The sequence below is a fragment of the Numenius arquata genome, chromosome 4 (genome assembly GCF_964106895.1).
Source record: "Numenius arquata chromosome 4, bNumArq3.hap1.1, whole genome shotgun sequence".
Taxonomy (NCBI): domain Eukaryota; kingdom Metazoa; phylum Chordata; class Aves; order Charadriiformes; family Scolopacidae; genus Numenius; species Numenius arquata.
In genome coordinates, this window is record NC_133579.1 from 39,397,482 (window position 1) to 39,423,825 (window position 26,344).

At 41.7% G+C, this 26,344-nt stretch overlaps 1 protein-coding gene across 1 annotated transcript in view; it reads left to right on the forward strand.

Moving 5' to 3' along the window:
• Positions 1-26,344, forward strand: part of EPB41L4B (erythrocyte membrane protein band 4.1 like 4B) — a 174,092-nt gene that overhangs the window by 91,839 nt on the left and 55,909 nt on the right. The window contains exons 16-18 of the mRNA XM_074146174.1: positions 9,571-9,752; positions 15,433-15,548; positions 24,861-24,986. Coding sequence (XP_074002275.1) covers positions 9,571-9,752; positions 15,433-15,548; positions 24,861-24,986 — 424 coding nt within the window. The remainder of the gene's footprint in view (positions 1-9,570; positions 9,753-15,432; positions 15,549-24,860; positions 24,987-26,344) is intronic.

The following is a 26,344-nucleotide window of genomic DNA, read 5'->3' on the forward strand; positions in this document are numbered from 1 at the left end:
GAATTTAGTTGTAAAGTTCACAAATCAAGCCTCTCTCTGCACTGTCCACTGCACATATTAATAGGCTGCTACAGAAAATGCAAACATGTCTGTAATAACTTGCATATTGCTTTTAATTTCAGCATTTAATAATGTTTGATTTTGAGCTGGAGGAAGAAATCGTGTTTAAAAACAATATGCTGTCTCACACCCAGAAGATGGTGATTTTTTTTTCAGATTGAGTCTTGCCAGACTTGGCACAGAGGGAAGATTGGTGGAGATGGGAAGTTCCGCTAGCCTGATATCTTAGCCCAATGTTATTTCTTTGTTTTGTGTTTCTGGAATAATGGCTTTCTCTTGACTCTGTGGGACTACTCATTTTGGTCTGGTGGTGTCTTATCTTCCATCATCTGTTGCATGTATCTTTTCAGAAGAAATCCAGTTCACTTTCTCTCTGGCAGAAGAAGCATTCGTGATGGCTGCCTTAGTCATCATACCTTCTGGGAACTGAGGAATCTTCCAATTTAAAAATAAGATAATGTTGAGCTAAGGCTATTGGGGAACCAGTGGAAATGCCCCTGGGGTTGTTTTCAAACTGCCACTACAATTACATTTCCGCTTCTGATTGGTTTTTGTGCTTTCTATATTCTGACTTTGTAGTGTGCTTGGTTTTTCCTCTTCCTTTTCTTTGCAGTAGCATGACCATCAGCTTTAAACTATCAAACAGCAAAACCTGCAGCTCACTGTATCAAAGATGATGTACTGAATTAAGCAAGAACAGATGTTTCAAGTTAGAACAGTTTGGAAAACCTGTAGTCCCTGATTTAGCGATTTCATCTATTGAAAGATTATAAAAAATAGTATTTTTTTTTTAAATGAGGCAATGAAAACTATCTTTTCCTTCCTGCATCCTGATGAAAATGAAAGAAGTAGCCACGCCTCATTAGTAGCAGGAAGTACTCATCTAATGCAGTACTCCGGATTAGAAGCTAACTATTTATAAAAAACAATTTCCCCACTAAACCCATAGCAACCTGTGCTGGAATTATAATTGCAGTGGTTTACCTGCCATTACCAATTCCTGCAACTTTGAGAACCGTAGAGAAGTAGAAATACAAAGCAATGAAGTCTGCTAGAGACTGCGGGAATGGAGAAGAGGAATGAAAGAGGAAAGGAAGCTTTGAGACTTCAGCGTCTGTGTCTTCAGCACCTGGAGCTCACTGAATCAATAACCAAGGCTGATTTGAAGCAAGGCTTCAAGGAACTTGAATGTAAAACTGGCTCTGCTGCTTCTGTCTCAAAAATTCTGAGCCCGGGGAGGCTGTTTGTTATCATTTGTTTTCAGATTCTCCTGTTGTATTTAATGTGTCTCTCTCATTCGCAATTTCTGACTTTAAAAAAAAAAGTCTGAAAATTGCTTTTAAGATGAAATGAATAGTTTCTTGCTGTAACTCAGATGAGTTGTCTGAGTGTTGCAGTGAGAACAGAGATAGGACAGGTTGCGAGTTTATAAATAAGAAAGCCCTTGATGTGCTGAGTGATTGATTTTTTGTTACTTTTGCCTGTTAATACTGTCTTCTGAGCAACTAAGTGAAAAACTGTCCTGCTTTGGTAAGAGTTTTTACTTGCTTTGCACTGTACCTCTTCAGTGGCTTTACTGGTAACGTGTTAAAAGGGCAAAAATCTGTAACCTGAACTGGAGTCATTTGTGTGGCAATAGTGTCAGGTATTTTCACCCTGGACTTCAAAGTTATGGCAAATTACTGAAAATGCAGAAGACCCCGTATTTCTTTGTAGGGCATTAGCAGCATTGAGAATCTGAATAATTTAGAAGCATGAAACTTCTACAGTTTGATTAAGTTCTTTAAAAACATGGGGTTTTTTTCATGTAATTTCAGCTCTGTAGGGACAGAGACAGAAAGATTTTTGTAAGACATAGATTTTTGTAAGGCAGGGAATATTGTTAAGGGAAGCCAAATCCAGTGGATTGGCTTTAAGGCTAAAGTGATTTCACCTTCCTAATCTGCTAGATGTGAGGCTGCTGTAGTTCCTGGTTTCTGAGCCCTGCCTGTAGAGAAGCTGAGCGTGTATTCCAGAGATGTAAATACACATGCAGCACACATTCAGCCAGCCATGCAGAGCACAGGCGGCAGAGAGCAGTGCCTGCACCAGCACCCACGGACGCAAACTGCAGCACGCAAACATGCGGCAGCACAGAGAGCTCAATCCTGTATGCATAGATCCCCACAGAAAGTAGGACTACAGTTAAGAAGATGATAAAGACTGCAGTGATTGGGGTTTGACCAGCCAAGCATACTGACCATGCTTACGTGTGGCTGGTCCCTTTTCTCCCTCTCCTCTCCATTTTTCCATGTTTGTTCTTCCCTGATGCACACACATGCTCCCGTTCCCTTCCCTTGTCTCCTGTCAGTTACCCCTGCTTTTTCCATGCATTGCTCCCAGTTTTACTAAGTCTGTACTCAAATCTCCTAACCTCCTGAGGCTATCCAGGTAGTTTGGACCTTATATGAACCTTATTATTGATACGGTTTCCTAGGCAGTGCTGGCCTTGCAAGGTTGTTCTCGCCAAAAAGTCCCTGATACTCCCCGCCAATGCTTTGTGAAGTTTGGCCATTTCTCCTATAGCTTTCCCTGCACCTGTGAAACCCAGCAATCCTTCAGGGCACACTCTGTAACATTTGTTAGCTGCTTACGCTTTCATCCTTTGTGTCCAGTAATTTCTTCTGTCACATTCTGTGGTTTCTCATGTTCTCCTCTGTTAGCTAAGCATCAGGACTGTGCCTGCTTCTCTGCGTGCTTTGGCAGGTATGTGATGCTGAGGAAGGGAGAGAGATGGACAGGGATGTGCTTAGCTCAGAGGGCCCGAGTTATTTAATGGGTTAAGTGGTGGAAAAGGTTGTAGCGTGGGTGGGCAACCCAAGATCAGCTGCAGGCTGTCTTGGAGGCCTAAGTTCCTGTCTTGGTTTTGCTCCTATTTTAACCTGACTTGGCTTACTTGGTTTAGTTTTATTTCCCAAGGCCAAGCATACATTATCTGCCTGTGTCTGAAAGGGGAAGGCAGCACTGACTTGGGGGAGGATTTCATCTGCCTTAGACAATTTTGTGTCTGCTTTTCAGAGTCTTTCTCATCTGCAAGGACATCTGGGACAATGAATTTTTTTTTGACAGGTGATTAAATATCATTAGCTGTCGTTATCATTAATTAAAACCATTTGTAAATGAAGAAAAGCAAGTTGAGTTCCCCATTGGGCATATTTTGCATGACAGTTTTGCAAGGCGGTATTTTTTTAATGATCTTTATGTAGATAAGGTGAAATCTGTGAGGATGATGGCTTTGTGGAGTCAAGATTTGTTTCTTGGTATATTATTAGAACATGCTTTGCTACAGGCTCTGTTCTTCTTGTGGAGAATTCCAGATTACTCCTGCTTCAAAACTTAGTTCAGCACCTCGTAATGCAGGAAGCTGCTGCATGTACTTTCATCTCCCACAGGAGAAATTCTCCCGGCTTCTGTCACCATTTCTGAACACCCATTTCCCCATCACCATTTTCTCTTTCCTTCCAAGGTTGGTTTGTCTGTGTGGGAGAAGTCTTCTGGCTGCCCGCTCTGCTTTCGGAGGTGCCCTTAGGATACTTAGGTGTCCCTGCTGATCATCCTTGCAGCGGAGAGAGAAACCTGCCACACATCTTCCCAGGCCTTCCCTAAAGGATGGAGATGGGCCAGCTCTCCTGTGATCTGATGGTGTCAGGGCAGAGCATGGAAGCGTAACAACGCTGTCAGCTTTACTTATACTTCTCACAGCTTAGGAAGCCAGTTCTGGCCAGCAAAGAGGTCTTGGTTGCAGGGTAGAGGAAAAAAAAACAAACATCGGTTTGTTTTCAGTGATCCAAATTCCTTTCCTTAGGAACACTCATCACTTTTATAATGTCCCTGTCCTTGGCTGCAAAAAAGAAACTTCCTCCTCTCTCTTTTATAAGTAGTTCTCCTGCCATGGTCTTTGTTCCTTTCTTGTGGAATGCTGGGTCCTCTCAAAGTCTTTTGCCTAAATCCAGTGGTTTCTGGATTAATTGGTACTCATGTAGAACACTACTTTCTTCCTATCCTCGTTTCCTCTTCATTCCTGTCCACAGGGAAATTTCCAGAGTACACAAAATTCCTAGGCTCTCTGTGCCACTTTACATCATCTGGCAACAGAGGGGGTGTGTGAGATTCTAAGTGATTAAAGTAAGTTTGGCTAAAAATTCAGCTGGGTTTGGGCAGGGAATAAACCCAAAGTTGTTTGGTTGTGGTTTTTTTTCCCCAAAGAGAGAGAGTAAGCCCAAAAACTGACTGTTTGGCTTAACATAACTGCTAAATGTCACCCCCCAGCTGCCACGCTGAAGCTTCATGTGCAATGAATGCTTTCGTTCAACTTCTGAGAGTCTCTCCACATTAATACGTATTCATGTTAACATACACTTTAACAGTTCCACTACCATTTGGGAGCACATCTAAAACCTATTTCAATGTTGGAGAAGGTATTGTGATGATATGGTGCTGAGTGAAACATCTCCTATTAGGGAGTGAAGTGGTTGGAGGAGCCTCCCAAGACATTCAGCACAAAGCCTGCAGTGAGGGTTTGACCTGCCAGAAATTGCACAAATCACTGTCAGGCTTGCTCTGAGCTGTGAATAGGGGAGGATTGAGAGGGGTTGTGGAGATGTTTGTGTAAAGCTTGAGAATTTTTAACTATTAGAAAATTGCAATAGTTTGGTGCAGAAGCAGTGTTCAAAGCAAAGAGCAGAGGTGGGTGTGGTAATTGTTGAAGATTATTTATCACAACCAGACCTAGAAACCTGGGATTTTTTTAAAACCATTGTTCATCTGTAGCAGGGAGGGCCTGAACTCAATGCAGACTCATTCAAGAGGCATGACAGTTTGAACCTGCTTCCTGCTATTGCCCCACCAGCCTCGCAAAGGAGGGGAGAGAAGAGAGTCCCACCGTTTGCTCTCCAAGTGCAACTTCAGACAGGTGGGAGATGCCTACAAGAAGAATGTGAAAGAAGGGGACATGGACAGGGTGCAGGAGTAAGCCTGTTCTGGGACACAGGTGAAAGATGCTTATGCAGGTCTATGTGGTTATGTTCTCCAGGAGAATGAGGATGGCAGCTGGGAGGATGGCACAGAAAGGCAATTACTTTTTTAAAAAAATCTCTTGTCACTCACAGATTACACAAAGATGGGAAGTCCTCTCACACCAGGCCTGTCATGGATGAGAGAAACATCCTGAATGTGTTATGATCTTAGTGCATGAGAAAGTTTAGGATGTAGCTCAGGACAAATGATAGTATGTTTGTGCTGTCAGGTAGGAGTAACCTGCTTCATAGTTGAGGTTGTTGGGGGTGGAAACCTGGACGGTTTAGGAAAGGATCTGGTGATTTTGAGGATCAGAAGTTGAACACAAGTCAGTAACTCCAGGCTATCTAGGAAACAGCAAATGTCACGTTCCAGTGTATAAACAGGAGGAGATCCCACAGGACGTGGGAAGCAACCCTTCCTCTTTGCAATGCATCTGCAAGGCCTCAACTGGAATGGGGTGCCCAGTTCTGAGCACCACATGTTGGAGGCAGAGCAGGGGGCAGCTGAGCGGATGGGGATGGCAAAATATATCAGAGCTGCAGAAAATGTGTGACCTGTGAGGGGCAACTGAAGAATCCAGAGGTCTTCAGATTCTGAAGGGAGATGTGAAGAGCCATTTTCAAAAACATAGGTTTCTGCAGCAAGAAATAACCTGTTCACTGTGCCTGTGATGGATGGGAGAGGAAATAGCAGGCTTAAACTGCAGTAAAGGAGACAGGATAAATAACAAAAGTAAATGTAGGCATGTTGAGACGCTGAAATCCATTACACAGGGAGCTCGTAGAGGTTCTGCTTGTGAAAGCGTTGAAGATTCAGTTCAGCCAACCAGTTGGGGTAGCACGGGTCTGCTTAGTTCGGTTTTGAGGGGAAAGGTGGATAATTCAGTCTTTCAAATACCTTTCTGTTCTCCATTTTTCTATGGTCTCCTAACACTGTTGTATGTGTGAGTTGTACACTAGAGGCATGTTTTGGTAAGGCAGAAAATGGCTGGAGCACGTGAAATATAAGAATGTCAACTCAAAATAGCTTTTAAAGCAAAGGGTGAGGAATATAAAATTAGGGTAAAGGACTAGTAATGTAAATAAAATTTTAAAAATGGAAAAAGGAATCAGAAGATAATTGTTACTTGCCCTCTTCCTCAGTGTGCTGCCTTTTTGGTCAGGAGAAGTAGTTATGTGAGTTCGAGGCTAAAGGCAATACCAAGTGTCTTGTGAATTTTGAGTGGCTTTTTTGAAAGTTCAGTCTCCGGTAACTGAATCTTCAGGATTGCTTTGCCTGAGGGAGGGACAAGAGACGGAAGAAATGTTTTCTTCCTTTACCGAATAGCCTGCAGGGCCCTGCCTCATTTTCCTTGAAGGACAAGAGTTGGTTGTATGGGAAGCAGCTGAAGCTTGTTGAGAAAACTACCCGGGTAAATAACAGAGGAAAAAGAGGAAACCAGTAGGACAGCCAATTGACTACTAAAAGGTAGAGCAAAGGTGTAATGTTGGCATGCTAGGAGGGCCAAAAGACAAATACAAGAGAAAGGATGAAAACTGATACCTGTCCATGTATGCACATAGTCTGAGAGCATTACTTGATATCTGGGGAGCAAGTATGAAAATGTGGAGGGCTTAGGGTATGGTCAGAAAGTTGCTTCATTGAAAATAGCAATTTATTTGTGTCAATGGGTTGGGAAGGATGCATGAGCACATTATCTATTCAGGTAAGCCAGACAGAAACAAGCAATAGAAAGAAAAGAAGTATTGAGGGGAAAAGTCCTCAAGTCACTAGATTTAAGACAGTGAAAGAACAGAAGAATAAGTGAAAAATAGATGTGACATCACTGCAAAATAATGATGCCGCCTTGTAGAAAATGCAGTAAGATGTCTAATGTGTGCCTAAATTTTACAGTAGAGAGTACACAGAATAGGGATTTTGCCTAATAATGATATCTTTGTTTGGGTACTGTCAACTCTAATAGGTTGGCTCTGGGGCTGCTGCAAGCCCTGTTTATGGTGATTCAGTAACTCATCAGTCTAGTAGTGAATTAGTGCAGAACTCTTAGGAGGGAGGGAGGAAAGGAGGGTATGAATGGGAAAATCTTCCTCACTCCAACCCCGTATCCATCAGGAGTGCAAGAGCTGACTGCACACAGAGATGAGTTTGCCTCAATATCTGTCCGTTTCTGTCAGCCCTGGAAGAGTGCAAGTGACTGCCGCCTCCTAAATGGGCCAGTGATTTCAATATGGATTTCACATCAGAGTGCACTGCCCGGGCATTGGCATCCTGACTGGAGCTTTGTGACTTACTCTCTTCAAGGATTTCAGTGCACACCTGAACGTCAGCTTTGCTGGGCTCTTGACTTCTTTGAATTAATGGTCTCCCTGCATTTTACATGGCATGAGCGCTCCTCTCTGGATAGTCAAGAAATACATCTAGAGAATTTGGTGCATCTTTGACCTCATGCCAGAGGGGTTTTCATTCAGTTACTCAGGTCATTCCCATTTTAGCATGGAAGCTACCTCATGCCCATAGTGATACGAGGAGTCAATGTAAGGATTTGGTGTGATCTCATTCCTTTTGAAAAGACTAGTCGAAAATCCGCTAAACCAGCCTGCCAGCAGGTGAAATGAGAGCAACTCCCAAGCACATGGGGTTTTGTGTATTGAAAAAAAAATAGAATCATAGACTAAAAAAATAGTATGTGCTGAGGCTCCATCCCAAAACTGGTCTTATTTCCAATAAGGGTTTTAGCTGCATGAACAAAACCAGCTATCCTCTCAGTCAAAAAATATCAATCTAAGGACCTTGGAGGGAAAGTGCAGGAGAGCTGTTACAATTAGTGTGCAATCTCGTTAGCCTGTACCATTTTCCCCCAGGAGGCATTTGCTTGATTTGATTATAACAGTGAAGATATAGTGCAGTTTCAAAAGACAGACCAGTCCTGGATAATCTGAGCTCACCAAAGCTGTCCCCTGTGGATCAGACCCCTATTTGTATTGTTTCCTTAAGGCAAGTGAGGCATCAGAAGTGACTTTATTGGCAGTCGGTGCTACATGCTGGGAATCTGCCTAGATTAATACACACAACATTCCCCTCCCCATCTCCTGCTTTCAATAAGTAACCAGCATAAAAGTGTTATTCAATTACTGTCCAGTCAGAAACTTCATGTTGTCAGAATTCATTACTAAGCTGACAGTGGTTATTAATGATGTACCAAGTTGCATGCTTTAGCGTATCTTTGGAAATGGTACAGATGTGTTTATTTGCAGATGACTGGCTAATTTTGCTTTGAATCTGTAAGTAATCTGTAGAGAACATACGTAGCAAGTGGCTAGGTATAATTTATTCATTGTTTCTTTAATTGTTCTCTTTGTCTTTATTCCATATTGTCATATTTTCAGCTGCTGTTTCAAACTGAAAGCCCACGCAGCTGAAGATATAATTCCCTTAGCATTTTTGAAATGGGCAGGGGATTCATCTTTTCTTGGAATGAATTGATTTACTGCAACTACTGTCTAATGCAATACTATAGAATATGTTAAAACTTTATAAAAACTTTAAGTACTGCTCTGAGAAAAGCACATGCAAATCATTTGCAGTATGTATGTAGAGTCTCAGTCTTTTTTTGTTGATGGCATGAGAGAAAATATCATTTCTAGAAATTCACCATCATTTCAAACGATAAACTGAAACAGCATCAGTTAATACTACTGAAGAAAATCAACAGTGTCATTTGACACCTCTGAGTTAGAGATGATGAATTAAAATTTCAACATCTCCATTTCTCTGTAAATTGTAGACTGATAACAGTTAACATCCTAACTAAACATATGCAAAAAAAGCCCCAGTTATTTTACCAGCACAGGTATGATTCCTTTTTGACCAAATGCTATTTTGTATGTTGTTACGTTTAAAACCTTTTCTTTCCAATGGGATCTCTTTCTCTCTTTTTTCCCAAGTCACAGATTTTTCATACAGCTATTTTGCACCATAAATTTGGAGGTCCAAACTTTCTCAGGAATGTAATGTTATTCTGGGACTGTTCCTTGGTCTGCACTTCTGATAATTTTACTTCAAAGGAGTTATTGTTTGCTGCCTGACCACTTTGCTGTCCCAGGTGAAGTTGCAAATTCCTGCAGGACAAATTTTGATGTTTTTGAGAATCGAATTCCATAAGTCAGTCAGAATTTGACTTGGCATAAGAGTCTAACAGAGATCGTGTAGTGTGTAAAATCAAAAATAATTCTGATGTTAGTCATACCAAACAAGTAGAGACATCCCTTTTTTTGCACCTTATAAGTCTCCTTTTAACAGAAAACTGTAAAGATTTGGGATATATCTTGTTAAAAATTTTATTTACAAAGAAGTTATGCGGTTTTTTCCCAAGAAAGTTTGTACTTGCTCTCCCCAAAAGTGCAATTTGTTCTACTGTTTACCGCTCTAATTTGAACTGAATTTGTTTTGTAGCTATCCCTTGAACAACAGTGATCTGCATCAGTTTAACATTGAGGAGAATGGTGGAGCACCATATACCACAAAAATGCCTGCAAGGCACCACCACCATCACCGTCATCACCACCACCACGGGAATTACGGCCCCCTTGCTCCCGACAGCAAGGACATTGTTTCTGGAGTTCCAAACCCAAACAGTAAGTTCACAGCAGTGAATGTCATTTCAGTAACTGTGCTGCTTTCAGAGTTGTCTCTGGCAAGCAGGGAAAAGAAAAGAAAACAACACGTGTTTCAGTTTTTCTCTGTGAAGAGTATGCTTCCTGTTATTATTTGCTAGCTTTGTACTATGTGGGAATGAGACAATATTTGCAATTTCCTGGCTTTGCTATGGGGTTGTGGGATTTGATGTTAGATTGGTGTTCCATAGGCTGAACAAATAACCAATTAGTCACGGATACTGAGTCTCTAGCTACTTGGCACAGGCTATTTTTTCATTGTTACTATTTATTTACACAGTTTCACAAACCTCTGCTCATCTATCATTGTCTTTTGCTGATATGCCCAGCTTGCCTACAGCCCTCCTTGTTTGAGTCTGACTCTTGCTTTCATGTCTGGGCACAAAATGGCAGAAACTTTGGAGCATTGGACAAACAGCATCTTGGTCTTAGTTTGGGTAATGGGAACGATTCCTGCTCAGCCTCTGCTACCACAGCTCGAGTATGCTCACTTGCTCGGTGGAGAAATTCTTGGTATGTAGAAAGCGAAGAGGGGAGAAGCCTATCTGTTCCTGGTGCAGCTTTGCAGAGTTTGGGTGCAAGTCTCTGCTGCTGAACATGTACAGGCTTTTTTAAAGGTACATAGCTCGGCCAAATGTTTGTAGGTTTACACAGGAACTGGAAGGGAAACATCCCTGCCATTGAGCAATCCTACTTCTTGCTCTCCAAAATTATTATCTCTGCACACTGCAGTGTGCAAGATGCTGAAGCTGTGTAAGAACTTCAGAAGATGGGAAAACAAGGCACAATCTATTATTTTCCTTGCCTCAAGGGGATGGTAAGTTCTTCCTTTACCCAGTTTTTGGCTTTATAATTGTAAATCACCCTGAGATAGGCATCCACTATGGACACTTTCAGCCTGGGCAGTTAATCTGACAATTTTCAAATTCCTGAAACCATGATCTTGTCATGGATGGTGCTGGGTGGCCTTGACTGTAGGTTGTCCCACCTCAGCAGTAATGCACAGGCATCTACTTGCCCATGCACTTTAATCAGACCTTGTTTCAGAAACTCAGAAACATTTTCTTTAATTTTTTTTTCCCAAGGAGAGGGAGATAACAAGTTTTAGGAGGGAAGCTGAAGAAATAATTAAAATGCAAGGCATTGTAGATGTTTAAGGAAGGAATCCTAAGCAGCAATACAAATTGCTTGATGGGGCTTTCAATGAAGCTACTCCCTTAGGAGCAACCTTCAGGAGACGTGCTGTCTTTCATTGCTTGTACGCTGGAGTACCTTTGCCCTGGGGAGACCATGGGGCTGGCATGGCACACCACCTGCATGGCCTCCCCCCGCCTGGTGCTGCCCCAAAGACCCAGGGCAGGCCACTGGGCTCTCCAGCATCACTGATGGGTATCTGCATCTCGGCCGTGATCTGTGGTGACCGGCATAGATGGTGTAGTAGTGCCATGGGCAGCGTGCAACTGGCTGGGCCTTGGCCGGCAGGTCACGCGGCTGCCATGAGTGGCAGCCGAGCGCTGGCGGTGAGGCTGATCTGGAAAGCCTGGGTTGGGCTGTCAGCCTGGTGCGGCGGGAGGCGGTGACCTTTCTGGGGGCTGTGCCAGCCTGTGTTTGTCTTTCCCAAATTAGAGTTGAAGCATGCCAGGAAATTCAGTCAGAGATCGCTATGCTGCTGCCGCTGCTGGGTGTCCTGGTCCTGAGGGCACTGCAGGCCCTACCGCCCCTCTCCTCCTCCTGGGGGCTCCCCCATCCTGCCCAGGGCCCCATGTCGGCCTCCCAGGGCCTCAGCCTCTGCCCCAATGATGCTGCTGCAGAGCTCCAGCTCCCCACAGCCTTGCCATGGGCCCCGCCATAGAGGAGGTGGCAATTAAAGAAACAGCAGCAAAAAAGCAAAAACACAGTACAAGGTGTTTGTTCCAGCTCTGCGTCTCCTCTGAGGCTTTCCTGCTTTTCTACTCCTCCTTGCTGGGGAAATAAGCTTAGAAAAAAAGCATAAGGGCAAACATGAGGAGTAGCTGTGTTTGTGGCCAGCAAGAGTTATCTGCGAGATGAAAGGTGAGGCCCAGGAGGCTGCATCCTCCCAAGCCCCTCAGCACCTCACCGGCCTGTCCAGCGGCTGCCATGCTCGGAAGGGGCCTTTGGCAGCTGAGACATGCATGTAGCACCTACTCCTGGAGAGATATTTATCTTTCTCTTCATTTTGTCTGCTCATGGCTGGTTCATGCTAGCTATGTGAAGAGATCGGAGGAGGCTCCTGATATGGCCCAATGCCAGTAGTGCCAAATGCCAATTGCTTCCTAAGGGAGCATGAAGGGACAGGGGCACCTCCGAGGTGAGGCCGTGGTGCAGGTGCGCCGGCTGCATCCAGCTGAGCTCTTCAGGCGGCTTTGCATCCCATGTGCTGCTCCGTAAGCTGGCTCACCTTAACACAGGCAGGCTACACTAGACCTGGCGTGCTCAGGCTGTTGTTCATGCCTTTAGAGCGGTGATGGTATAGACAGGACCGCTTCCTTTAAAACGCCGAATCAAAGTTACTCACTTGCAGCTTGGAGTTACAGGTCTGGGTGCCTTTTCAAGGTTGGTTCTCAGTGGGTTTGTTTTATTTTTCATGGATCCTTTTAAATGCTGCTCAGGCTATTTCACCTGAGAAAACTGTCCAGTGGAGACCCTGTGGAAAAGGCTCATGGCATATATGCCAAAACGGTTAGGAGCATACTGACTGTCAGTCACTTATCTAGGACGGCAGACATGGCAGAGTGTGTGGGACTAGGAAACTCAGGCAGAGAGGAGACACTACCAGGGGTCTGTGTCAGGAACCTGAGGACAGCGGGGACTGGTGTCTGCCTCCAGGCCACTGCTGGGAAAGTGTTTCTAGGAAGTAAGTGGTCACTAACCTGGGGACACTCTGGGGGAAGAGGGTGCTTGTGACCAAAATAACTCAAGTGGAAATGCCTGGAGAGCCAAAAGGTCTCATAGGGAGAATACACTGTCCTAGTGGAAACTTCCCCCTGAGGCTGACAGGGAGAGTGAGGCTGTGCACACCAGTTTGGCTACCATGTGGTTTTCCAAGGGATCATGGGCATTTTGTGACTTAGTCCAGTTCTGGACTCATCTCTGAGCTCTGAGGTGGTTTTAAATTCGCTTGAAGTAGAACGTGGAGTGACCCACCTATATATATCCGGCATTGGGTTGAGAGAGGGAGAAAGCATCTGCCTTTCCTCCACTTACACCTGCTCCAATAAATTCCAAGATTCCCGTGCAATTTGCAGGACATGAGCAGGAGAGAGGGAAATGACAGTACGCCTGGCCAAGGTTCCCTTTAAATATTGCTGCATGTTTCTCAGCAACACACGGCCTGGGATTTTGTTACAGAAAACAAACCCAGGCCAGACCTGCCTGATTTTTCACATTCCAAGTAATTTGTCTACTTCAATTACTGGAAGAAGTGAAATCCTCTGAAACAAATCTGACGTGTGTGTTTATGAGGCAATTCAGCAGAAGATGTTTTCCTGCATTCAGCCTGATTATTGCATTTGCGATGCTGCCCTTCACCTCAGAGAGAACGTACACAGATTGCATCTTTTTATGCAGCAGATCTTCCACCAATGTATTCGCAGATTCCCGGTCCCAGGGACCACTGTATTCAAGAGCAGTTAGCCTTACAGCACCAGTGCCACTGCACAGAGAAGGCAAGATGCTTGCTAAGCCTAATTGGCATGGCAACGTCGTGCATGGATTACCAGGTGCACGTGAGTAGATCCCACTGGCAGCAGCTGGGGCTATCACCCAAAGCAGATGCCAACAAATATGCAATGTAGCTTGCAGAATTTTTATGATGGAAAATGATGAACAAGAAGAGGGGGCTCAGCTTGCCTCTTGAACTCTGGGCTGAGCTTGCAGGTTGTCACTTAAAAACGACATCCTTTATTCCTGAACTGCTAGCTACAAAAGTCCTTGTGTAACCCTGAGCAGAGAACGGTGTAATACAGGCTGAGTTTCAGGCTGAAAACAGTGCTTTGAAAAACACAGTGCTGCCAGATCCTTTCTTGAAATGAAAGCCTGGTTTTGCCAAGACTTAATGCCGTCTCAGAAAATATATGCCTTTTGTAGGACTTCAATTTTTTGCCTTTTTTTAAAATCAGTTTTCTAGGTTGAGTTGAAAAGCTAAACTGGCTAGCTTGTTTTCCAGAACTCTCCCTTTAAAAAAAAACAAAACAAAACAAAACAAAACAAAACAAAAAACCAAACCAAAACAATAAAAAACACCAGCTTGAAAGTCAGTTTTAAATCATAGCAAACTTGAATAATTTCAGTAAGGCACTTTTTCCCCCTCTATGTTCTTTCTTGACAGGAAAATGGAATGACTGTGTTTCTTCAAAAAAAACCACCTAGTCATCATGTCATATCTTATGGCTGTGGTAATTTATTCCTGGGTATCATGGGGCAGTTTCACACTCTCACATCCATGGAAGCAGCTGTGATGTGAGAAATGCTGAACTCTGGCAACACTAACTTGTGATGAGAGACCACCAAGGGTCTCTCATCAAGGGGATGAGAGGAGGTCAATGCTGATATTGTAACCCCTTCTAGGACATTATTACCCCAGGGTCTGATAATGTTTCACCAATGCCAAAAACATCTTTTTGCTTATATCGCTATAAGCTGGTTTTAGCAGTTTGTCTCCAGTCAGCAAAGCCCTTAATGTATATTTAAACAGCTGTAGAATTATATCTTGAGTGAGTAACATTTAATATTCTTAGGACAGTTTAAGAACCTCATCCAAACAAAACTGCAGTCAGAGCAAAGGTTTTATTGATTTCAGTGGGTTTTGAATCAGAATCTGTAGATTACCAGATTGTTCCCAACCATTACTACCTAGAATCCATGGCAAAAAAAAAAAAAATAAAATACAGGAGAATGCAGGGATACATAGAATCACAGAATGGTATGGAGTTGGAAGGAACATCTGGAGATCTTCTAGTCCAACCCCTCTGCCATGATGATCACCCCCTGTGATGATTCGATAAATCGTCACATGATGGAGCTCATTTTTCTCGGAGTACTTGCAAATACACACATATATGCACACCATCCCCAAGATGTTGGCAGAGACCTTTCAGGGCTGTCTCAAAAAATATTTTTGCTTGTCTTTCTGTGTTGGTGGTTTGCTCAAAATCTCTGTTGACAAAGCACAGCAAATTCCTGACAACAATCTTAAAGAGGCTCACATATAAATAAAGATGTCTGAGAGAAGCCAAAAGCTATACTCTCATCTCTTTACATGTCACATGTTCTGAGAGTGGCACCATGGCTGCATAAATAGTCCCTCTGGTGTCAACTGAGTTTTAGAATAGGGGAGGTGGAGGCGGGGAGGTAAGGAGAGAAGCATCTAGCCCAGAGCTGGCAAAAGCCCTGCTGAAATGAAAGGATGGGCAAGAAGGAGGAGGGGGAGGAATTGTTTGCTAAATAAAAAAAGAAAAATGACCTCACAGACATAATTATGAAACATTTCAGATGGTCTTAAAGGGAAGATGGTTTGCTGACAGTTGTCTCTTCAAATGTAGTTGAGTGCCTTGCTCTGCAGTTCTTCTGTAGCCTCCCTTCAGATTGTTTTTTTCTTTCTTTCTTTTGGGCATCTTTTTAGAACTGAGCTCAGGACTTCCCCTTCTTTATGATGAAACTTCTCATCTGAAGAAAATAGAAACGGAGAGTGTGAAGGTAGTTGGACCATGGCCAGCCCTGCACGTCAGCATGAACAAGGTATAGCATATACATACATACTTGTACATATATATGCCAAAGAACCCTTTTGTCACTTCATATTCAAAAGCTGCTGCTTTTTCACTGCCAATTCAAATCAACATTCATCTGCAACTGGCTTGCTTTTTAATCACCTCTCACCATCTCCTAAGAGACCGGGGTTTGGTTTTTAGGTTTAGCATTTCCTTCAACTTTGCCTTTTAAAATTTCAGAAGCTGCTGCAACAATGTTATGATGTAGTTTTAGTTTAGTTGTGAAGTTAGTCATCTAGGCAGCCGGAGCTGCAAAAAAATAACAACACTTCAAGTGATAAAAAAGAAATCTTGTTTTTCTACATGAGGAGTCTGTGTTATGCCTTAAAACCCCTCTGGCATCTGATGTTAGTGGGTGTTTTGAGTGAGGTTTTTCAGGGGTGGCAAAACAGCCATGTCCCACTGTTTCTGACAGAGATCAGAGGCCACCAGGTTGGTGCCTCCTTGTATCCACGTGAGGCAAAATCCACTGTGCCTGCACTGTGGGTTGCCTTGAGCTGAGTCTGGATAGAGCACAGAGACCTGGAGCTCTGGTTTGCAACCACATCACTCCTGAGCTGAACTCGATGAAGTCAATGAGAGCATTGCCACTGGCTTCAAATGAGGTGGGTCTGGGCCCCCAGTGACTATACAGACCTGGTAAAAGAAACGTTATGTTTTGTGAGTTTTCTGCTAGTTCAAGGGAGAACTCAAATTACTGTACGTTGGTTTTACAGACAGCCTTTCGTTACTGATATTATTTCAACAAACATTAGGGAAATTAAAATCAAAGGGGAGATGACAAACTGTATCAAAAATACAAACACAAAGGGGCTGTATACCTATATGGCATAATCTTTTTTTTTTCTCTGATGGGAGAATCCAGGAGATGGGAATCAAGGCTGAAAATCAGTGAGTCAGGTGTTTCTGATAAAAAATGAAATCTTGGAATACTTTGGTTTTTTTTACATTCTAGTTAATTGAAATTAATCCATAATGCAGTGGATTTTCCATTATGAAGATTTTCTTGAAGAACCATGTTCAGGATGTGTCATGGGGTGGTGGTGTAGGTCAGCTAAGGACTGCAGTCATTATGCCTTATGAATGTGGTCATGAGACAATGACCTATATCATGACTTTTGGAGACTTCTGAATGAACAGGTGAAGGTGGAATATTTTAGACTTTTTCCCAAAACTATTTGGTTATCAGCTGTGAGGAGCTGTGATTTTGTGTCACTGGTAGGTTTGAGTGGGGTTAAAAAGTTAAATCATAAAGTAGACAAACTGAAGTGAAATGGAAAAGAAGTAATCTTTTTCCCATGGACATTTCTCAAGTTCTTCTTCTAGAAATACTATTAACTGGTAATAAGTACAGTTTTTAATAGGCAAAGCTAATTAAGCATTGACATAGTTTGCCAAAGGAAAATTCTCCATCTCACAGATTCACCAAGTGAATACCCAGGTCTTGTGAGAGGAGTTCCTCTAGTTCAGATGTAGTTACTGATACTCTGTCTTGACCCCAGCTGAGAACATTCACTTAGGTACAAAGTCCAAAGCATGTTTTAAAGGATGGTCCTACAATATTGAGCTTATTCACAGCTCATTTTGGCATATATATGAAGGACTAACATGAAGAAGTGAGAGGACTCTCCATGTTGACCACAGTGCACAAGTAGGTAAACCAGTCTGGCCTGTGTTGCACGAAAGATCCAGATGATCTCAATGGTAGCCTTGTGATCTCAAAATGAGTAGATTTATGGTCTTTTTTCTTTCTTTAAATGAAATCTTAAAACACTTTCGTCCTGCATTCCACCATATTGTGCAAGTAGTCCCAATAGAGTCCCTGCAACTTCTGCCTGACAAAACCTGGCCTCTCATGCTCTTGCTCTTTTTTCTTCTCTGAAAATCTATGGAGAGAGAACTCAGCTTTTCTATAATTAATGGTTTTCTTTGGCTTGTCCTGACAGCTCTAGAATCTTGTCCACAGTCAGAGGGATTACTTATTTAAGGACTAATTAGCAAAACCCAGTATCACAGCAAGTCAGTACTTTACAATAAATGCAGCTGCACAGTAAATGCAGCCTGGCCTGATGTGGTAAGACTTCCATCAGTCAAAGTTTAGCTGATGAAAAAGTCTTTCAGTGGGGACCAGGAGGTGCTAAATGCCTGTTTCTGACAGAAGCTCAGCAGAAGGCATGGGCTGTCTAATGAAAACCCTCTCCTGGCAGTCATAGAGGGTTTTGGTTTAAGAGCTGGGCATCAGTCCCATGAACAGCAGTTACTATGTGAATGCAAAGCAGGCCAGTCCCTCAAAATTTATTAAAATCGCCGTTTTGAGCCATCCGAAAATTGTACATGCTCTTGAAACATGCCCAGAGTCACCACTGTAAAGCACCTCAGTGATCAAGCCCTCACATTACAGGCTGTGGGTTGTGACTGACAAATCATTCTGAAATTCTTTTGGCCCCTCGCTTGTGGTTTCTTATTCAAGCACCATTTTCTGACCTAGATCCTAGTGAAATGTGGACATGGAGCTCATAAAGCTAAAACAAACAAACTACAGGTCTTTGAGCTTTGAGCGGAGCCTGGAGTTGCCTCAGCAGATGGCTTCTCCAATGAAACAGAGTGAACATGCTGTAAATGTTGGGCTAACCCTGGGCTGAAATGCTGTGGAGCGTTGCCTGGCACAAAGGCAGCAGGGCAGGTTAGACAGGATTTAACAGTTCTGAACTGTAACAAGCATTTTTCACTATGAGTGTAGCCTTTAAAGCTCATTTGGTTATGGTAGTTAACTAGCTACTCAGTCCAGCAGCAAACAGATTTTAATAACGTGGTTGGTGTATTTAGTTTCTGGCAAAAAAATGAAATGTTAACGGTTCTCCCGCACCACTCCACTGATTTCTATTCTACTAAGTGCTTTTTATTCCCTAGTTTTGCATCCTCTGAAATATTATGCTTAAACAAAACCAGTGAAGCAGTTAGGAAGCTGCTTCATTTGCTCTATTTCTGAAAATAAAGCAATGGTTTCCACATCTATTGTGGAGTCCCAACTTTCACTCTCTCTCTTCTTGTTGCTAATTATTGTTTTTTCAAGTAAAGTGCTTTGGGGCTGGAATTTGTCAGGCTTAATAATCAACCCATAGAAGAATTAACAAGAAATTGGCTAAATTAGATTCAGCAGTTAATTAATTTGTTTGTCTGCTACGGCAAACTTTGTCTCATGGGAATGATGAATGGATGTGTCCAATCTCTTTTCCGGAGCTGTTTGGTCCAGTGGACGTGTATGTCCACCTACTAAATAATAAAAGTCAGTTTCAACATGCGTTTCATGCCCTTCAGTGCTAGCAGGCTCCGAAATCTCCAGGAAAGACAAACTGAAGAGTTGTGGCTGTGAATGTATTTCTGATTCTTTCTTGAAAGCCTTTCCTTAGAAAAATATGTTCTCCCATCCCCCCTTGATACGTGTGTGTGTATATGAAAAATATAAAGCCAAGAATGTATTGTTAGCATTTCTGAAATCTTGGGAGTTTATTAATTATTACACACAGATGTAATTATTGCATAAAAAAGAAAGAATACAAATACAGTTCAAATTGTTTCTACCCCCTTTCTTGGTGGTATGCTCACCCTTCTCCTGCACCCCTGGGTCCTAAGATTGGGACTTCATTCTGGTGGGGTCAGAGAGGTTGTTATGATGGTCATGTTCATGGTTTCTTCTTCCTCACTCTAGGATCCACTTTAGCTCCTTTTGTGTGTTTGCAAACATGCTTTTATACCTTGCTCCTTATTCATTGATCTGCATCTTCACCCAAATTTCCTATATGTACTTTTACATATATATGTTAGATACTATATCTTTGCTCTCTTCATTGGCCCTAAAAGCAGTTTTGTCCAGGTCCAGGACTGCACTTCTTTAACTGCCCATTGGTGAGTTGTTTATGACCAGGGGGTCTCTAGGGCCAGCTTGTCCCCCTTGCGTTATCCCCCCATTCCTGCGCTCCTTTACACCACTCCTGTGTCTCTGCTTCTCCAGGCCTCTGGTATTATACAAGTCCCCCTGTGTTGCTTTATACTACGTCCTTGTGTTAGAGTCATAAATATTTCATTCTACAAAGCATAACTGCTTGTGTTACTGTTTTCTGTATAAAATTACTGCTGTTACAGCCAAACCTAGTAAAACAAAACTGTAGGCAGATCAAGAAAGGTTCAGACAGAGGAAGTCTCATGAACCTCAATGGCTTTGCAAACTCTGTTCAAAGGTTATGGCCTTTTGCTAGGATGGTAATACCATATTACAGGACTACCCAGTTAAACTACCGACTGCTTGCAAAAGATACCACCTGCAAAAAAACTGTGGAACTACCTGCCCCATGCACTACTGCAATGCCTAAATCTACTACAGTTCCAAAAATCATTTGTGGTTTTAAAAAAGCCCACAAAGCCGACTCACTTTGTTGATGTTGAGACTCTTCTGTGTGATACACTGATCAGAGGGTACACCCCAGGAAACATGGCTACCCAGTAAGGCTATCATGAAGATAGTTTTACTGATAAAGATTAGATCCTGACAAAGGCAGGATCTAATAATATTGAGCAATAGCATTTTACAAAATCAATTCAATACCAGGAACTAATGAGGTTTGTTCCAAGGATATAAGTATAACAATATTTATTGGGAGTTACATCTTTCATTAAATCAACTGATAGTTGACCTGGGGAAGGTCTTGTGTATCTGACAGCCTAATGAGGGTTTGTTTGTTTGTTTTTCCAAACGTATTTTTCTAATAAAAGATGCAGCTTCTCCTTGCAAATTTTGCCTCAAATAAGAATGACACATAGTCATACAGGTCTTATTATTATGGTGTCTGTTCATAACTGGTATTAACTATCACATGGAAAAAAATCAATAAATCTCCTGGTGGAAAGGGGGCAAAAGAATCTGTAGATTTTCATGCACATTTGCAGATGTAGTTGAGTCCCAGGAAACCAAAGGGTTTGACCTCACGTAGCTAATGTGCATTCAGAACCTATATGTCTGTGTTGTCTTCATGAAAATTTTAATTCCTGCTAGTAGCGATGACTAGCAATGAAGAATAGACCTGTGTTCCTAAACAAAATAGTAATTCTATTCTTCAGACATACCCAGCTAAATGCGTGTTTTAAACATACTGTTTGGCTAAGAAGACACTATTGATAAATTCACAGAGGCAAAAGATCGTGAATATTACTCTTAGAATGAAGTTTGGTGTGGAACAAAGAATTGAACCTTTTAAAGCAGAGAGAATGGAAGTGTTAAGTACAGCAGTGGTATTGCTGGGTTTCATGCAACTTTGTATTCTGTATGTGTACTTAATATTCAGTTAGCTTTGCAAACCAAAGCCACTGTCATCATTATCTAACACTGTACAAATCTGCTTTTGGTTCTAGTATCAGCAAATGTAATTTAATTTAAAGTAAATGTTTGGGAGGAGAAAAGCAAACCTAAGACCTCAATTATAAAAAGGAAGAAAAGCATCTGGTTTTATGTATATATGTATCTGAGCTTGTTCAACCCAATTCTATCAAACCCATTTAAATGCAATTCTCCAGTGTTCTCCTTCTCTGGAAAAATAGTTCTGCATCAATGGTGAAAGTGATGTGAACACATTGCTATTTTTTAGCACCAACAGAACTGGAGATGGAAAATTGGAGTGTTATCAGGTATCTTAACTTAATGGGTTTTTTTACTCATTTCTTAACCTTTTAAGATGAGTTTAGATTACTGTTTTAAGCAAGAAGATTATTTCTTTCAAATGCAAGTTTGACTCTCAGACATTCACTTGAAAGAGGCATCTCAGATTCTTTGGAATTACATAACGATAAATGATAAAATTGGAACATTTATTAACATTATGCCATGTTTAGTTTTCTAGTGACTTCCATGTAGAATGCTCTTAGTTTATAAATGAAAATAAAATTTTAATAACTGCCAACCTGGTACAACATTGGAATACCCAGCTGCTATCTTTATGCTTTGCTCATCACGGCAAGTGATAAGGATTCTGGAAATCTAAGATTTCTTTATTATACAGCAAAATAAAGTAGATTACAGCTTTCATTCTTGAAGCAATAGTATATAGAGATTCCTAATGTAGGCACATTTTAGATCTTTGATTTTCTTATAAACTAGTGAAAAAAACCATAGAAGGTATGGTTTTGTATAGTCCTGAAATATTTTTTCTTTTGATGATAATTACACTTTAGGAGTTAAATTGGGGAATGAATGGGCTTATATGTAAAGTTTAGTGGCACTAAGGAACAACAGGAACTTATATACATGCTTAGAAGTGCTAATAGTCTGCAGTAAGGAGGTGCTACTTTGTTCTGTGATTTGAGTTCACTTTTAGTCTGGAACGTCAGTGCCACTGACTATGTGTGTAATAGTCTTAGCTAATCAGCTGTGTGAGAGCAGAATTCAGTAATGACTCAGGATGCACTGCACTGTGGCAGAAAAGTCCATCGTTGCCAAGGCAGGCTGGCAAAGAAGCCTTTCACATATGTTCAGAAGCTAGAGGATGTCTGGGTCAGGTCGAGCACTCTCAAGCCCCATATGGGGTTTGTGTGCAGTTAGGGTTTCTACTGGGGCAGGGAGAGGTGGTGGCCTTCGGCTGCTGGCTCAGCATCTTGGTAAGCAGGATGAGGCCAAGCAGCGATTGCAGCAATGTCTGTTCTTCGTGTGTGATCAGTCACTAAAGGTGTTGCTGCTCCTGGTGGGGTGCAAGCAAAGCAAATTTTGCTTCACTGAAGGTGAAACTCCTAAAGTGTGACCCAAACAAAGGCTAAAGCAGAACCGAGGGCCCAGGAATGCCTTCTAAGGAGTTTACAACCTCCAGCAGCAGCAGCTTTTCCTTTTCAGCCAGGTCAGCAAGCATCAGCTTTTGGACCTCTCAGATTATGAGAATCTCAGTGTGAGACTTGCACATCAGATCCTGCACTAGGGAAGTATTCATTACATGGAGTCATCTGGTATAATCCTGAATATAGCAGGAGATTTAGACCTTTTGAGGATTCTAGCTACAGGCCAGCCCCGAGGGCTTCTGTGTTGCTCTTGGCCAATGTGGAGAAATTGGGCAGGGGAGGAAGGATATAAGGACTGAAAAATATCCATATCCATTTGACTAACAGATGGATGGGACTTTGGAACTTTTTGAATTATGAAATAAGCTTATGTCCTAAACAAGCACTGGTTGTCTTGATTTAGCTAGTAAAACACAGTTGCTTAATCTTGTTTGACTGAAATGATATTTAATTAGTGTCCAGTGTTAAAACAAAGGTGGGATTTTGCATGGCCTTTAGAAATGCCGCTGCTTAGTGTGTTGTTCTTTCTGTTCTTGGAAATCAGTACACTTAAAAGTTGACAATAAAAGCAGCCATTTAAAAGTGTATAATAGTGCACTGAGGTTACCAAGACTACTGGTGAAGGAAAAGTTGTGATTTCTTTACAGTTAATTTTGTCTTTTTGAGTATCTCTACTTCTCAGCTTCATGAGTACCCCAGAAAACACATGTATGGCAAACAAATATTTAATAGTTTTTTTCACATGCTTGCCAGAACTACCGTTATATTCAAGACTGAATAGGTGACTACAGTTCCATAAGTTGCTCCAGCTATATGCTGTTACTTTTCTTTTAAGTCGCTTCTTTCCCCTTAAGAGGAAAGTGGGGAGAATGAAAACTCAAAAAATATCTTCCACCAAACGCAGTAAATGTGGCTCAGCAAACAAACGTAAGAATTTTTTGCCAGAGGCAAGAAAACTCAGGATGAGCAATCCTTTAACAGACAGTTGTTCAAATTCATACCTGGCAGCTATGGTGTTTTGGATGATGAAGCCTGCTGGACCAACTCTGCTTACACATGAGAAATATTTTGCAGTCTCAATAGAGTTCTGTAAAGGTTTGGCTCTTTCTGTTCCCAGTGTTTGCAGAACAGTTTCCTCAGGCAACATAATTGCATTTGTGGTTTGCCCCATTTCCAGAAAGTGTCCCCTGAATTTTGATGTTCCCTTTTGTCTGTGATTGTTTGAGGACCTGAGAGAAGAGTCAGTAAGATTGTAGTTACCATCATTGGGGGGGGCGTCGTGGGGCAGGGCAGAAGGAAGGATAAAGGAGGCGGGTTTTGAAGTTAAAGGGCTAATCATACGGTAATTTCAGTGACTAAAAAATTACAGGTTCTGTCCTGAAATACTTTGCCAGAGGTGAACCTCAAAGATGTGCTGGACCTGGTTTACTGATGCCATTTACCTGTTTTGGCTGAAATCTGAATGACAGCATTACACGTCTGTTCTGTCCGGGTGTATGCGACCACTCACTCTTTGCAGCAGTGAGAGTGGAAAATAAATGCATAATCTAGGCTGTTACTCGGTTGTAATTCAGGTCTCATTTCCAGGAAGAATAGGAAAGTTTGCAATGGCGGTTATGCCATTGTCCAATTCTTCTTTAAAATATATAAGATATTACAGTTTGATTGTTTAAGAGTTTGTGTTTACAATCCTGGTCTCATTCACACCCTGTTTGTTTATACATTACTATTCCATTGTCCTCTTTTCTTTCTATTTTTTTTTCTTTTCTGCATGGGAAGTTTATTTGTGCTGGCATTTCTGCTGGATGTAGTTTGTTCAAGGCACAAAACCTTCAGTACATGTCCGAACAGGTCACTAAACTAGCTGTCCTGAGGCTTTAGATTTCTGATCCAGGTCACTGCATAGGTAAAGGGTTGGCATCAAGTGGAAAGAGCAGCAGCAATGTTTAAACTCGCTGGACTTTTCTTTCTGATGAAGAAGATTTTGTTGGCTTGCAATCACGTGAAGATCCCTTCAGATCCCTCTGGATAAACTTGCAAAGCTCCTTTACATTCTAAAGGCAGTGTAATAAACCAATGTTCACTATAGTTGAGTGTTGTGAACCTTTCCCTCTTCTGCCTGCTGTGGGATATTTTGAGACAATGTTTTGCTTCCTCAGTGTGATCACAGGTTTGGGCAACCACTCCAGGGCCTGGCTGGGCTTTTTCCATGTATCTTCCCATCAGTTTCTTCCTTCTATTACTCAAGCTTCCCAGAGGCTTTTCTTATCTTTAAAATATTATCAAGCCATTAAATATTTTGAAAACCTTTTATTCTAAGATGTATCTATCAAGGTATGAACATGGAAATTTTATCCAGTATTGCTGAATCAAGTTGTTCCAAGTAAAAATTTTATCTTTGACCATTTTGTTAACTTATTTTTCTGATATATGTCACTGTGCTTGTCTTTTATATTAAATACAGGGTGAAGACAAGAAAGTAGCTGAAAAGACTCTTCATGCCCCTGTGTCACCTTCATCTGTACCTGACCATATGAAGTGCAACATCCTTAAAGCTCAAGTGGAAGCTGCTTTTAGAGTAGGTGCCCAGGTAATCTGTGTTTAATACTTTACTTTTCTACTTTTGGCATAGCTTACACCAATTTTCCAAAATCACGTTGCTCCTGAGGAAGAACCTAATTTTATCTTATGTATCCACATTGACCTAGCTTTCGCTAGCTGCTGTGCAGTTTCTTCAGGTAACTCAAAATTATTGATATGATGGAAGTAGGAAATTTGTCCAAACTGACACGATTAATACAGCTGAGAGAGGTTGAGAAAATAGGAGAGAAGGCCCCAGGAAATCTCCATGTTTTGATTTTGTCACTGTAGCTTTTACTTACTTCATAGCTGAGAAACAATAACCTCTGGAATTTTCTGAGACTAGCCACCACTCATGGAAACTGTGTTTTAAGGGTGTTCTAAAGATAATGTCTATACATCCAGATGCAACATTTATTTTAGGGGTTTAACTTTAGATGCCTGAATGTGAAATGTTAGCTAGCCTATTGTTTTCCTATTTGTTCGTGTGCTTTTAACTAACTTTTAAGCTGCTATTTTCACTGCTTGGTCAGTGTTTACATCGGATATAGCCTGTTTCAAAGACACCACAACTCTTGAAGTGTAATTTGTGGACAAAAGATAATGCTATTTGTGCCAAAAAAATAAAGCCAAATGGAATGCTTTAGGAACAAAAGGAAGATTGGTATGACTCTTAACCCAAGTTCCTGTGGTATCCTTGTGCATACTGTTCTCTTTGAATACAAATTATGTTGCTGTTTCCATCGCTTTGTTTCTTTTCACAATAACATATCAGGTCAACTTGCCCTGCAAAGGATTTTTTTAACAGTCATCTTTGTGTATTTGTTTTTCCCTGGCAGATCTTTCATCTGAGAGGTAGATTACATCTGGTCTAACTAGACCTAAGGAAGTATCAAAATTTGGTTATGCTGACTGCCCTAGATTTCAAGAACAGAAACCATAAATCTGATAGCATGTGGGGGAGGGAGGTTGGGTTTTTTCTTTTAGTTTTTGCTTAAAGCAGTTCTCTCACCTCTCCAAATGTTGTATCAGCTGTGTTTTATGCAGCGTGTTTCTTGTTTGATTGCCCTTGGGTTTGCCCTCTGTTTTTCCTGTGTGTCTTTTCTACAGGATGTCATGGTGTATTTCTCACGTTTGTGTTTTCTCCTGAATACGCTTAATGGTCATGTTTGACTGGATAGTTAAAGACTGGAAGCAGTGTGTGCTGCTGCATAGAGAAAACAGCATTACTAAGGCAAGATAGGAAATGTGCTTAACATATGCATCTCTCAATTCACCTGCCCTGCCTTAATTTTTCACTCTGAAGCTTTCCAAGGGAGTTGCTTTTTTCCTGGGCTGCATTTTCATGCATGCCATAACTGTATTCTT